The sequence below is a fragment of the Podarcis erhardii genome, assembly GCF_964252035.2.
Source record: "Podarcis erhardii genome assembly, chromosome: 7".
Lineage (NCBI taxonomy): Eukaryota > Metazoa > Chordata > Lepidosauria > Squamata > Lacertidae > Podarcis > Podarcis erhardii.
The window spans coordinates 65,480,584-65,495,105 of NC_138511.1; the positions used below are offsets into that span (position 1 = coordinate 65,480,584).

Consider the following 14,522-nt stretch of genomic DNA (forward strand, 5'->3'; position numbering starts at 1 on the left):
TGAGCCCTTGGCAAGGAGATGTATCAGCATGGAGAGGCGCAATTGTTGTGCCTATCCCTGGCCATGACTGCTGCCTTTTTTCAGACAACAATGCAGAAACTTACAGGCATTTGCTCTCCACCAGAAGCCCACTCCTCAGTGCAGTGTAATGGGCATGTGGAATCTGGAATCATACACACTATTGGCGAGGAATTGCATCTGGCCTCTGTACATTCAGATATCCCCATTCACTTCAGTGGAAGGAGCATCACTGGGTGAGAGTCAACAGCCAAGAGCCAATTTCTCCATCAGTAACCGTACATTTATTTATTCCACATGGCAAGGCATTAAAATGATTACACGCAACACCTAGCAATATCATCATGTATATCTGATAAAGAACATGGACCTTTTATTTGTCTTCTAGGAAAGGGAAATGCAGCGCTGACCACTCTGCTATGGTTGGCTCAGCTCCCAAGAATCTGCAAGACGAGGCTGATGGAATGAGAGGCCATTTTGCTGTTGATGCAGAAAGCACAGGTGGAGACTCTCCATTTTGCGTCAAGTGAGAGTAGCCGCCCAGGTGGAAGGGCAAGAGGTGGCAAGGTAAGCTTGTTCAAACATACAAAAACAAAACACCTTTCCATGTTTTCACCAAACTTTGGTTTGGGACTGTTGAATTTTGCAACAGAATCTGCATCCCAGATGGTTAGAAGTGCTACATGTAAAAGAAGTAGGGCAGGCTACATTTCAAAACAGAGCTGCCAGTAAGTAGGGGTGGAATACTATGCAGACACTCACCTTTTAAATATTATCAACACATTTTAAAATATTCATAATCAAAATCAGCTCCTTTTAAAAAAGGAAAAGGAAAAAAAGAAAAGACAGACAAACAAACCACTCTTTGCTGTTAAACACAGATTGCAGAGGGTTTTTTTAAAAAAAAGAATTCTAGTCAAATTATTGTTCTGTTTAAAAAGCAACCAACCAATTAAAAACCTTCCGTACACAAGTTCTAAGAAATAGGATCCTTCAGCAACATATTTTTTAAAAAGAATTATATTATTATAACAAATAAAGACCAAAGTAGATTTATTCTTTTTACAGTTAAATATTCCTTGAACCAAACAAAATATTTTACTGTACAAGCAATTGTGCATTTCATTTTTTTTAAAAAAAGAAGCATATTATAGTGCAAAGCATAAAATAAAATAAAATAAAATCCTCCAGGTCAAATATTTTTGACCCCTTTCATAAAACACATGTGTTTTTATTCACACCTGTGCATGACAATCCATCATTAACTTGAAAGGGTTGGGCTGACAGAGGCTGCACTTCCTAATGTGGTTTACAAGTGCATATCGAGAACACACTTGATAGTCCTGAATGTTTTTGGTTTTCCTCTTTGAGAAAAACCATCAAGGCTCTATTAGAGGCAGCCAGCAGTTACTTAAAAACAAGCTCTCACCAAAACAATTTGGGGTTGTTCATTTTACACCAGATACAAATACACATAATGGGCTTGTCAAATGTGTGATGAGCCATGTTAATATGTAGTGACCTATATAGGATGTGGTTTAACATGAGCACAGAGGGATGTTTATAGAACCCAATAAAGTCCTCTGTTTTTTCCTCCCCCTTCCTGGACATACACTCCCCCACACACCATAACACATTGGCCATTATTCCAAATGGGGAGCATCAAACTTCCTGTGTCTTCCCTTCCGCCAACGGAAGGGCTGTGTGTGTGCACTTGATTTTATTTGGTCTGGGCTGTACGATGATGAAGGAATTGCAGTCTCCCATTTGAGGTCAGTGGGGTAGTAGAGAGGAAATGCAGGGGAGACTTTTTCAGAGCTGGAGTGATGCTGCCGTGTGCTGGAGCATGGGTTAAGTGATGGATCCAACTTGCTTTGTGGAAGTGAATGAAGTGATAACAAGGCTTTCAAGTTTGCTTGTGACAGATTAGCATAGAGGAAATCAAAAAATGAAGAACATAACCAAGCAGAGGTTGGAGACTTCTTTCCTTTTCTTTGATAAGGTTTCTACTTCATGCTAGCGGTTTAAATTATAATACCTCTTTGCAAGATTGTTTGCTTTCTAATAAAAAGCTAAAGGTGCATTTCAGCTGGTGTAAGATCTTTTGTTTAAGTTCAGTGTGTTTTGCACTTGAATCTAAGCAATCAAAATAAGCACCACTGGATTCAATGGAGCTTACTCACAGGAAATTCTGCAGAGAACTACAGTCATGCTGTTCCTAATAAACTGGGTGTTTGGATGCTCCATAGGCATGTGGCTTTGGGAGCTGACATGATGGGCTCTGGTGCTTCAAAATGTTCCACTGCACTATGGTTTCATGTGATGCCTAGCATGTGCAGAGGAAGGAGGAGTCTTTTATGCCCTGTCATGATCCCCCTATGGTGATGGATCATGCCTTTGCTTTACAACCTCTGTTAAAATCAGCAATAAGATACTTGTTCACATTTCTAATATCTGCCTACCTAAAAGCACCTCTTGTCAGAACCCGGTCTGCGTACCTAGGAGTTTAAAGTGGGACTGTATAGGCTCTAAACATAGATGTCTACATGGGCTTCTGATGATAGGAAGATAGGAAGCTGCCTTATCCCGAGGCAGATCACTGGGCTCCATCAAGCTCCGTATTCTATAATGTCTGGCAGGGTTTCAGACAGGGAGTCTTTCACAGCCCTGCCTGGAGATGCCTGCAGGGACTTCCTGCTTGCCTAGCAGATGCTCTGCTACTGAGCCACAGGCCTTCATCATGATCTGGCACGCACTGTGGTGGTAAACTGGTGTCTGGGTCATACCACATCAGGCTGCTGGTCGGGGCTTCAATGACTGAAGGCTCCTCTATACCAAAATATTCCATCTGTATAGAACACAAGGAGGATGTTCACAGGAAAGAACAGGAGTGTTGCTGCTAGCCTTGGCCCGGACAGTGACATGCTCATTAGCATAGGAACATAGGAAGCTGCCTTATACAGACAAGTGCCTCTCACTTCTTTCAATCCTCAGTTCAGTTCACCACATTTCCACATTAGTTTGCTTTCACCAGCGTAGGGGTGCTCATTTCTCCAAATAGATACATATTTGCAATTCAAATCTCGTGATGCACACTTCCCCCAAATATACACATTTCTGTACAGATTTTTTGATTGGAAAACCGAATCACAAAAATCAGAGAAGCATGGATTTTGAAGGATAGCTGTGTTTCAGTCCACGTGATGTTTTGGGAAGTGTGAATTAGGTAGGGTTTGCATTAAAATGGGAACTGAACTGGATTTCTCCCCCTTCCCCAATACCATTTGGTTCATTTAGCTCATCGCTATCTACAGTGACTCTACAGGGTTTCTAACATTTGTCTTTCCAAATCCTTCTCAGTTAAAGCCTGAGATTGAACACAGGATTTTCTGCAGGCAAAGCATATACTCTGCTGCTGAGCTGCACTCCTTTCCTTCTGGGGGTCACACAGTCTGTGCATGCTCTGCTGCATGCCCAGTAGGACTGCTCTGTGCAGCTGGCAAGCCTTGGTTGTGTGGAACAGACCTATAGCTATTGGGTCTTTTCAGACTAAAGGTGTGTCTTTTGAAAGGCTTCTGGAGGAGTGTGGCCAATGGCACCATCAGTGTCAGGGGAGGGGAGATTCATTCCTCGTTTATTCACTGGATTGTGAGGGGCTTTTCTTGTGAACAGTCCTTAGATGCTAGGTTCTAGTCAACCTTTCCTCTGATTAGTGATGGAAGGTTCTGTCAATTTTGGTACTCTCAATTTCTCATTTTTCCAATTTTACATTCAGTTCTTCATATTTATGAAGCAATTTCTGATTTATTTTTTTTAATCCTCATGAAAATCCATCAGCATTTTAGTTTTGACTAATGCACATTTTTTCAAGCAATTTCCCCTAATGCATTTTTGTATGTTATTTTCACTAATAAATTAATTTACACACACACTTTCCCATAATATATGCATTTTTGTAATATTGTTTGGTTGCAGAGCTGCATCACAAAATTCAGATAAGTGCAAATATTTACGGATGACTGCATTTTGGTTCTCTTATTGCTTCAGAAAGTGCAAATTTGATATATTCAACTTTAAATATGAACTGAATCAAATTTCTCCTCCATACCTATCCCCGATATACTGGTTTTCTGCTCCCAGAAATGCTTTATTTTAGTGAGAGACCATCTAAATGTAAGTCCCCAGCAGCAGTCTAAAGTGGTACACCTCAGACACAGGTTTAATATTTTAATGAGAACCAGAGCTTTGGCCTTGGTAGAGTACAGCATGCACAGGGCAACTGGGTGATGAATGCATAGGCTCATAAAGGAAGCTGGAATTATACCATTTGTCTGTCTGGTGAAGACGAAAGGCTAGATTCAGCCCCCAAACTAGAGAAGGGCTAATTTACGGATGGGCTAAATTTGGTTCCTCTCATTTTCCCCAATCTTAAACTCAGTTCTCCACATTTTTACAGAAGTTTGTAAATTCTTTTTAAGTCCTTATGAAAATTCATCAACATTTTACTCTGAATTTCTCCTAATATTGTCTATATACACAATTTTGTAATTCAATTCCCCCTAATATAATGCATTTTTGCAAGTTATTTTCACTAATATTAGCATTTTGATGGACTCTTTATGGATTTTGCACACATCACCTGGCTGGAGAACTGCTTTATAAAATTTGGAGACATTCAAATTTTGAGGTATGACAGTGTTTGGGTTCTTGTATTTTTTCAGAAAGTGCAAATTATGTAAGTTCACCTTTAAATGTGAAATTGAATTTTCTCCCCACCCCTACCTACAGCCAGGGGCATTGGTAGGGGGCCCAGGGGGTCTGAGCCCTGGGTCTTTTGCACTTGGTCCCAGATCTCCACCTCCTTTCCTCCTCTTTCCCCCCTTAAAAATGAAACAAAAACAAAGCCTTGTTTGATGTTGCTTCTTGGGCAGTTAGCTGAGTGTGCTGCTGGTAATACCCTATGCATTTACCATCATAATTTGCTCAGAAATTTGTATCTCTGTACATAATGTATCAAATGCAAATTTGTGCCAGGAACCTGTTCCTTGAGTACCTAGCAAAATCCCTGCCCACAACCCACTCAGGAACAGATCACCAGCATGATTCCAGCTGCTTTTACTGCTTCTGGATCACACCTGTTGCGATACAGTATGTGCTGCCATTCACGACTCCTCACCCCACCAACTGAATCTGGTGTATTCAGAGCGGTGGTTAAATGGCCATATAGGTTCACGGCTGGCGTACGATATTTTGGTAGTATAAAGCAGGAAATTCAAAATAGCACCCTTTCCCAGTACTAAATTAACTGCAGTCAAATCTGAGACACTCCTCCCCCTGGCGTACGAGCCCTGCTAAAAGATTAAGCAACTGCATTCACCTCAATGGAACTTGTGTAGGAGAACTTCCCAGCATATCCTGACATTCCAGATTCACCACCTGATGTGACTGCGTTATGCTGCCTCCTGATAAGGCCACCACTGAATGGTAGAAAGAGTGCGGTGCAGGGCATGGTGACATTCTGGTCCTGTCCTCATATTAACTTGGCTTTACATATCTTTCTCAACAGTATCTGAAGAGCTAAACACACCCATTCATTCATTCACTCTTAAAATTTCATGACCTTTGAGATGATTGACTAGGGCTTTTCACACTCAGCCACAACACTACAAAGGAACAGAGCATTTTCAATCTGTACATTCCTATGTACATTGCGTACACAATCAAGATTTGTCAAGAGGAACTTTAAGAAGAGGGAGGGAGGGTTTTGTCTGAAATGTATACAAAGTTCAGCCCATCTCCAGTCTCCATTTGCTGAATTAACTTAACAACCTATATTTTCTACAAGAGCAATGTGATGCGCATTGGGAAAAGTTGTTGACGGCTCCTTTTCGTTATCGCCTCCTTTCTAATGACCAACTAACATAGCACATGTTGGGCATTTTAATTAATTTTAAAAAGGGTGAAAGGCATCTGGTTTCCTAGTCCTCTTTCAGTACGGTCTCCAGACAGCTTCATCCATCCTCCCGGGAGTTGTCATGGCTGTAGGTGAGTTACTGTGGCTGCCATCCGCCTCAACGCCGTCATTCTGATTGGCAAGGCTAGGATTAATTAAGTTATTTCCAGCTGATGCACTTGGGCAGGAGGGAAGCATCCTCGTTGGTGAGCGCTCTCCCCCCGCTACCATGGAGAACTGGTATGACCCGGATGATGTGCCATAGTACAAGTGGTAAGGGGAAGGGTTGGTCTGGAAAGGTCCACTCTGGTTTTGGGTGGAGCTGGGGTATGGTGGAGGAAGGTAGGTATGGTGGAACCGAGAGGTGGCGGGCATGCTGGTCATGCTGATGCCACCAATTCCAGTAGCGGAAGGTGAGGCTGTGTAAGGGAAGGCTGCCGACATTGCACCGGGGTAATGCATCCTGGTCTCAGTGAAGCCCGGTAATGCAGTAAAGGACCGGTCAAACTGGCGTGGGTCAGAGAACGGACTCAATTCAGATGTACCTGGTTTGGGGGAAAGAGAGAAGGGAGAGGAGAGAGAGGATGTTACTGTGGGTTGGAGTTTTCAGCCTTCTCCTGGAACATGTGACACAGCTCATTTTGTGAGTATAGGTCTGGGGTTCCTGTACTGTGGTCCACCACCTACCAGTAGTCCACGACCTGTGTTCAGGTGGTCTCTGCCATGTCTGTGGCTTTGTGGTTGAAGACAAGAGACGCCATATCCATTACATTCAGCTTGGTTTTTAATTGTATTTTTATCGCTTCTTGGGTTTCTCATATTGCATTTTCTTGTACTGCAATTTGAATTCAAACTGTAATGCAATGAAATGCAATATATAAAAAGTAAAAGAAGCAATAAAAATACAATTAAACACCATACAGAATCTTGTACAGAGTGTTATAATTGCCACAACAGGCAGTTCTTAAAAATTCACAATATAATTAAAACCAGCAGTTAAGCTAAAATTACATGTGGAAACATACGGATGGTATTCAACTACCATGTCCTGCCAGTGCACAGATTTCCATTTACACAATGGGACTTCCCCCCCTTCCTCTCCCACAACCCTCCCCAAATCTGCTCCCAGGGGGTTGGGAAAGTCCCTGAAACAGATTGAGGGGGCGAGCGTGGAGACGAGGGGGAGAAAGTTCTGTTGCACAAGCAGAGATCCTTGCACAGATGGAATGTTCACATAGCAATACATTGAATACTACCCATTAAGTGGTCAGCCAAGACTCTCAGAACTTTCCAAAAGCTATGTCCGCTTTTACATGTTTCATGCCTAAACAAAAAAGTTTTTAGCAGGCTCTGAAAAGAGCACCCTGGCCTGATGTTGCTGCAGAGAGCCCACAAACCCACCTTCCCACTGTAAGATTCTATGAAATCAACTTCGGATCACATTGGGAATAGGCAGTGGATGAGCCTCTCTGTATATTTATAAAAACATACCCCACCTCCACCTCCTCCCAATTTGTGAAGGTATCATTTTAGTGCAGTGCAGTCCAGTCCAGGGCCCTCAACTCAGATGTGTGGGCGTGTGTATTAGTGATACGCTTGCTTCTATTCTAGCTTTTGGCCAGCACACTTGTAAACACAGAAATAAAATTGTTTAGCTGTTCTCTAGGGCTGTGTAGTAAATAGACAGCACAGCCCTCTGACAGAGAGTCCCCAAGCTAGTCAGTCCATCAGCTTTGGCACACATATGCACACACAAACAGAGCAATGTGGAGGGAAATCTAGAGTCTATGCCAGGGTCTTCTGAGGCCTTCGTGTGGGTGGTCTGTTTGTGCTGATAGGCCCAAGGGACAGAGCTGATAAACACACAGTTGAAAGCTTGCTTACTGTAGGTCATGCTATTACTGGTTGGGGTTTTTTGTTGTTGTTTTCCCTATGAAGGCCTAAAAAAGAGTGAAGAAATGTAATTATTATTTTTTCTGTGCAGCAATATTTAACTGCGGAAAGAGGGAAATGGCTAATCCAAGATGGATGCTTTCTCAGTCCCCACAATTCCAGAAGCTGCCCTACCAGTTTAATTGAGGTGACCATCATTCATGTGGATTGCTGTTCTACATTAGCCATTTTGGGGCATTCACCCTATTTGTGTGAAGCAGAAAAATGCAGCAATGTTTGTTGGCCCTCCTGTTTCTGCCATATCCTTGTCACCTGCCCTGCCGCCATCCATGTGTCAGGCAGGAAGGCCTGAAGAGGAAACCTGCTTCTATGCATGAAGGCTCCCTGCGTGGTTTAGAATTCAGGTTCCACACGGTGTGGGATACCTCCTCATGCACAGCTGTACCAACTTGAATAACATATGGGGGGCAGGTAAGCCCCGCCACACATAATCACAAGATGCACACCATCTGAATGGCAGTTCCCATCAACTGGGGGGGGGAGCCCCCTCAAATACTTTATGGGGGGCAAAGGGACATTAGCCCCTAGGTGCTGGCTCCTATGTTCATGTAGACCAGACTCCTTGACCCAAAACTTGCTCATTCAATATGTGGAAGAAGTCAGGTCCAGGGTGCAAGAGAGAGGCAGGCACTCTCTCTTGCCTGCAATTTTAATTGAATGATGGGTAGAATGACTGAATAGAGGTATTGTCAGTCTCTAGTTCTTTGTCTAATGCAAATAGGTAAAGGTAAAGGTACCCTTGCCCGTACGGGCCAGTCTTGACAGACTCTAGGGTTGTGCGCTCATCTCACTCTAGAGGCTGGGAGCCAGCGCTGTCCACAGACACTTCCGGGTCATGTGGCCAGCGTGACGACGCTGCTCCGGTGAACTGGCACCAGAGCAGCACACGGAAACGCCGTTTACCTTCCCGCTATAAAGCGGTACCTATTTATCTACTTGCACTTAAGGGTGCTTTCGAACTGCTAGGTGGGCAGGAGCTGGGACCGAACGACGGGAGCTCACCCCGCTGCGGGGATTCGAACCGCCGACCATGCGATTGGCAAGTCCTAGGCGCTGAGCGCCACCCACGTCCCTAATGCAAATAGATGGGATCAAATGAATGCATTGATACCTAGTGATTCCTTCAGGACATACTCAGCCTCCAAAGATACAGAAGTAATGTGTCAAGGAGTTGCAGCCAATCACAAACCCCCTTTTCTCTTGCCAATGGGGACTCCCCACTCCCGCTCGGTCCGAGCTGCATGAAGGGTGGGGTGATGGTGATAGAAACCTCCAGTTTTATCACAGCATGGTGAAGAGGTAAGCCTCCATTCCCCACATTTGACATTCTGATAAATAAGTGCCTGCAATTAACAGAAAACAACATGCTACATACCTAGCAAATATCTAGTATGGCCCTTCTGGAGAAAGGGAACTGGGTGTTTGCTATTTGTTCTAAGGAGGGATGGGTGAGTCTGTCAATTTTGGTTTCTTTCAGTTTCTCATTCTTCCAACCTTCACTTCCCTGTACTTCTACATCAGTTTGCAAATAAGTTTATTTTTAAAAGTCATGAAAGTTAACCCACATTTTAGTGTGAATTTCTCCTAAAATAGATGTTTTGTAAGCATTTTTGCCATAGATACAAATTTTTGAAAGCAATATTCTGTAATGTAATTCATATGTTACTTTCACTAATATATGCCTTTATGTGTTTGCATTACCATAATATGTGCATTTTTGTACACATTAGTTGGCTGTAGAGCTGTACTGCAAAATTCAGAGAGCTGCGAATTCTGAAGGCTTGCTCAAGGCCAGGGGTCAGCACCATGAAGACCGTTTTACTGGCCCACAAGCCACCCCTGAACTGAGCCGCCCGCTCGGCAAGCCCCCCATGCGCTGCACTAAACCAGCGCAGCACAGCTCAGGGACTCTCCAAGTGGCACTGGAAATCGTGTCTGCGCGTGTCCAGATGCCAAAAATCGCTTCTGTGCAGGCACAATGTTCAGCATTGCGCAGAGCCAGTCCAGACCACAGACGATCTCTGTGGGAGTGATCCAACCCATGGCCGGTAAACCTTGCCGGCCCCTGCTCAAGGCCTTGCGCTTGGGACCGTCTAAAGGCAAAGCATGCGTTCTCCCAATAAGCTATAGCTCCCTTTGGTCAGGGCTGAACCCAGGTTTACTTGGGGAAAGACCAGAAGTTAGTGGTAAAGCATCTGCTTTGCATGCAGACAGTCCCAGGTTCAATTGCATTTTCAGGTAAGGCCAGGAAAGCTTCCTTTCCTGAAACCATTGCAAGCCTGTCACTGTGGGCGGTACTAAGCTAGATGGGTTAGTGGTCTGATTCGGTATAAGGCAACTTCCAACATGTCTATATACCATACCTGTATTGTACCTTTCTCCCAGCTGATAGCAGCTTGGGGGGGGGATTGAAATTGGGTCAATGGCTGTATCGTGGTCCTGATCCAACCTGTCCCCCTTCTGGGATGATTTTAATAAAGGTGTTAAAAAATCCCATCATGGGCCTGTCATTTCACTACTAGTTTAGCCCTTAACTTTAAAAAGGCAAAAAGCAAGGAGGCGAGGCAAGACCTGAGACTGATCTTGAGAAATAAATACTTATGATAATGTGATGTGCCCAACATGTTTCAACAATTACTTTCCTCGGGGCAAAAAAGACGTCTCTTATCTTGATAGCAGCAACCAAAGCAGTGCGCTTGAAGAATGTTCTTCTATTGTAGGGCATCTTTCAAGCAAACTGTTTCAGCTGGGCATATCCTGTGTTATAATATTGCTCCCCTCCTCCCCATTCACTAGACTAAGATATTGCTCATACCTTTTCCTCTCTCTCTTTAATTTTTTGGCTTTTTGGAGATGCCTCCCCTTTCTCTTTTGTGATGAACTTCATTTCCTCGGCTTGTTGCCCCTGTCCAAATCCCGACCTACATTTTGAGCTGATTCATGTTCTCATTGGATCCCGCCTGTGCTTTTGCTCCTGCGCCCCATCCCATCCTCCTCCTCCTCCTCCTTGCGATGCAGCATTCAGGAATTCCAGGAGATGGATATCTTGAAATAAACGGCAGGCAGGCGCCATTTGCTGCTCGACAGCTTGAACACAGCAAAGGAAGGCCTTTACGCTGCTTCATTATATTTCATGTCGCCATAAATAATATTCCATAAAGAGCAAATTCAAATAAAAAGCTCAGGGCACATTTCCCCTTTTTGTTTTCCTCCCTAACACACTCTTAAAGTTTTTAGAGAGGCCAACTTTTATGAGTCTGAGCTTGCACCGCTTGGCAATTGCTGCCTGCTGCTAATATAAAAGCAACAGTGTAAATGTGTTAATTACTGTTGGCTTGCAAAACAAAACAAAAAGGAAGGGGGAGCTATGTAAAGATGCTAGGGGTACGCTTTTGGTCTAGGCATTTCTTCCTGCTACATGCAAAGAGGAACACACGACAGCTCCTGGTGCTGTTGCTGCCAAGAAAAGGGCTTCTTTATCAAAGTGAAAAAGAAATACAGCTGAGAAATATATCTACCGATGTTGCTGCTGCTTCTTCTTTTTAGATAAAGCAAGCAAGTTTCGAATCCTCATGAGCTGTAGTCTTAAAAAAAATAAACATACAAACATTATTCTGATCAAATTTCAAAACCTTTTTTTTCAGCCAGCTAAACCACACATGTAAGTTTGACATGTTTTAAAATATGTGTTTTATAACGTATATTTCTAAAGTGTTGATCTTTTTTATTTCTAACATCTGATTTTATCATAATTCTAATGTATATTTTATGTAAGCTGCTTGGAGGTTTTGAAGATGAGGTGCTTTATACATTCTATTAACTATACATATATACATACTAGCTATGGCTAGAGAAGTTAATGACAGAGCTCTGAATGGTAACTGAAATCAAGACATGGTCAGGGAAGGTGTGCTTCTGGTTATCAGATGCTGGAGACAAGCGACAGCTTTGTCCAGCATGACACTGGAACGTAGGAAGCTGTCTTACGCCATGTCAGACAATTGTTCCAGCTAGCTCATTATTGTCTACACAAGCAAAGGGGAATCTGTGGCCCTTCCAGGTGATGTTGGACTACAACTCCCATCATCTCTGACCATTAACTATGCTGGCTGGGGCTGATAGGAGCTGAAGTCCAACAACATCTGGGGGGCCACAGGTTCCCTTTCCGTGGCTTACACTGTCTGGCAGTGCCTCTCCAGCCAAGGGGCAAAACCTTCTGCAGGCAAAACATATGCTTTGCTAGCCACTGCTGGAAACAGAATGTTGAGCTTGATGAGCCTTTGGGTGGATCCAGCAAAGCAATTTTTCATGCCGTCCGAAGCTCATCATCCCAAGCAGAACAACATTCATAAGAACATAAGAGCCAGTTCCCCAGGTAGTCCAGCATCCTGTCTCACAGTGGCAAACCAGAAACCTATGGGAAGACAGCAAACAGGATCTGGGTGCAACAGCACTCCCCCCCTCCTGTGGTTTCTAGCAACTGGTATTCAGAACCATTACTGGTTCCATAGGAGCCAACTCCTGAGGGCTGAGGGAGCTTCACCTCCCCCAAATATTTGAGGGGACTGCCCCCCAAGTTTATGGGCACTGCCATTCAAATGATGTGTGTGTGTGTGTGTGTGTGTGTGTGTGTGTGTGTGTGTGTGTACCACGTCATGTGATTATGTAGGGTGGGGCTTACCTGGGCTTCTCCAATATTTTATTCAAGTTGGTTCTAACAGTGGAGGTAGTGGAGTCAATGTCAGGATGCCCTCAAACCATCTAAGGCACTGTGTGCATTGTCTAAGAAGACACATTGAGATGTCTGCTTATCCCAAATGGACTTTTGTTGAAATAACAATTCTACTTGATCATGTACAATGCTTCTGTATAAATTATGCCCTGGTGAAAGCATTTGCTCGCAACACAGAGTGCATTCACGCTTCGGATAATAAACCACCATATTTTTGTAGCTTTTGTTCTTTTGTTAATTAGATTTTGTGGGCAGCAACCTGTTTATTTTAATTTCTCCTGCACAGCACTAGACTCTTTCAGGCACTTTAATATCACTAAGTGAGGAAGAAGAGGAGGATAAAGTTGATGAATAGGTACAGTCCTGGGAGGAAAGTACTACATGATTTCCCCTGCATGTTTTGAATCAGTCACATTAAGGAAGCAATTGGAGACTGATTCCATAGGAGAACATGCCACAAGCAAACTCAGTGAGTTGACAGTGTCAGCAGAGTCAAATAGTAATTCTTTTGCTTGTCTGTGTTACACAAGGTTGTAGGGGGTGGGGTGAGGGGAATATATTATTATGGGACAATATAGGCTCTAAAGCAGGGCTAGCCAACATGGTGCCCTCTGGAAGTTGTTGGACTCTGGCTCTTATTATGTTTCACCATGTTGACTGGGGCTGACAGATGTTAAAGACCAACAACATCAGGAAGGCACAGTGTTGATTATTTCTGATCTGGAGCAGGAATACTATTCATTAAAATATATTTAAAAGTGTGTGTTCTTTCACAAATGAAAGAAGTTCTCTGGCTTTGAGGTCACTTTTCTCACACAAGGCTTTTCCAAAGGAACCAACATTAGGCTGCCCCAAGCACCAAATCTTGAAGGGGGATAGTGGCAGTTTGAAGGCAGAGCTGTGTGGCTTCCTCTGCCTGCCTAAAGCTAATCTGCTCAGGTACGGTGAGGAAACTGTCCCATTGCCAGTGTCAAAGTAAGATTCAACTATTGTTCTGATTGGCTTCAGTACATAGAGTGTGGTGTGTGTGTGTGTGTGTGTGTGTGTGTGTACATGCGCCATCTTGTTTGCCTCACAAAGCAAACTGTCTTGGGCCAGCCCTGTTCCACTAAGGCCACATCCGTTTTATATTAAAAGCAGAATCCTACCATTTTAAACAGCCATGGCTTCCCCCCAAAAATCCTGGTAACGACTGTTAAGAGTCCTGAGAGCTGTTACGAGACCCCCTATTTCCCTCACAGAGCTACAATTCTCAAAGTGGTTAAATGGTCAGTCCTTCTACCCAGGGTACTCTGGAAATTATAGTTTTTTGAGGGGAATAGTAATCTAAGCTCAGCACCCTTAACCAACTACAGTTTCCAAGATTCTTTGGCGGGGGAAGCCAGGACTGTTCAAGTGGCATCATAGTGCTTTAAAAGTATAGTCCGGATGTGGCCTCCATCATAAACAGCCCTTCTATGAGTGGAAAAGGCTTTCTGGCTAAATAGGACATCTTTGAACATAAGAGCATAAAGAGAGCTCTGAAGGATCAGACCCAAGGCCTTTGTGGTCTAGCATCCTGTTTTCCATTGTGGCCGACCAGATGCCTCAGGGAAGTTCACAAGCAATTGTTCCTCAACCATTATATGTACTTAACAACAGTGTTAATAAGTGACAATGTGCTGCTCTTTAATGGTGCCTTAAGACTGTGGCCTGGAGTTTCTGCCTTGCTCTGTTTCACAGGGTGAAGCAGAATTAAAACCTCTTGTTACTCTTGTCATCTTTTCACTCCATCTGCCACTATAGCTGACAATGTCTCTCTCCCCCTGCCCCGCTCTTCCATACACACACACACGCTGAGCAAGAACCCACCAGTTAAATAATAAT

At 43.6% G+C, this 14,522-nt stretch overlaps 1 protein-coding gene across 2 annotated transcripts in view; it reads right to left on the reverse strand.

Moving 5' to 3' along the window:
* Window positions 1–279: 279 nt before the first annotated feature.
* The window catches only part of RUNX3 (RUNX family transcription factor 3), a 157,368-nt gene continuing 143,125 nt past the window's right edge, over window positions 280–14,522 (reverse strand). For both annotated transcript variants that reach the window (XM_081869292.1, XM_081869291.1), the window contains one exon: window positions 280–6,516. In XM_081869292.1, the coding sequence (XP_081725418.1) occupies window positions 6,008–6,516 (509 nt within the window). In that variant the 3' untranslated portion in view covers window positions 280–6,007. The remainder of the gene's footprint in view (window positions 6,517–14,522) is intronic.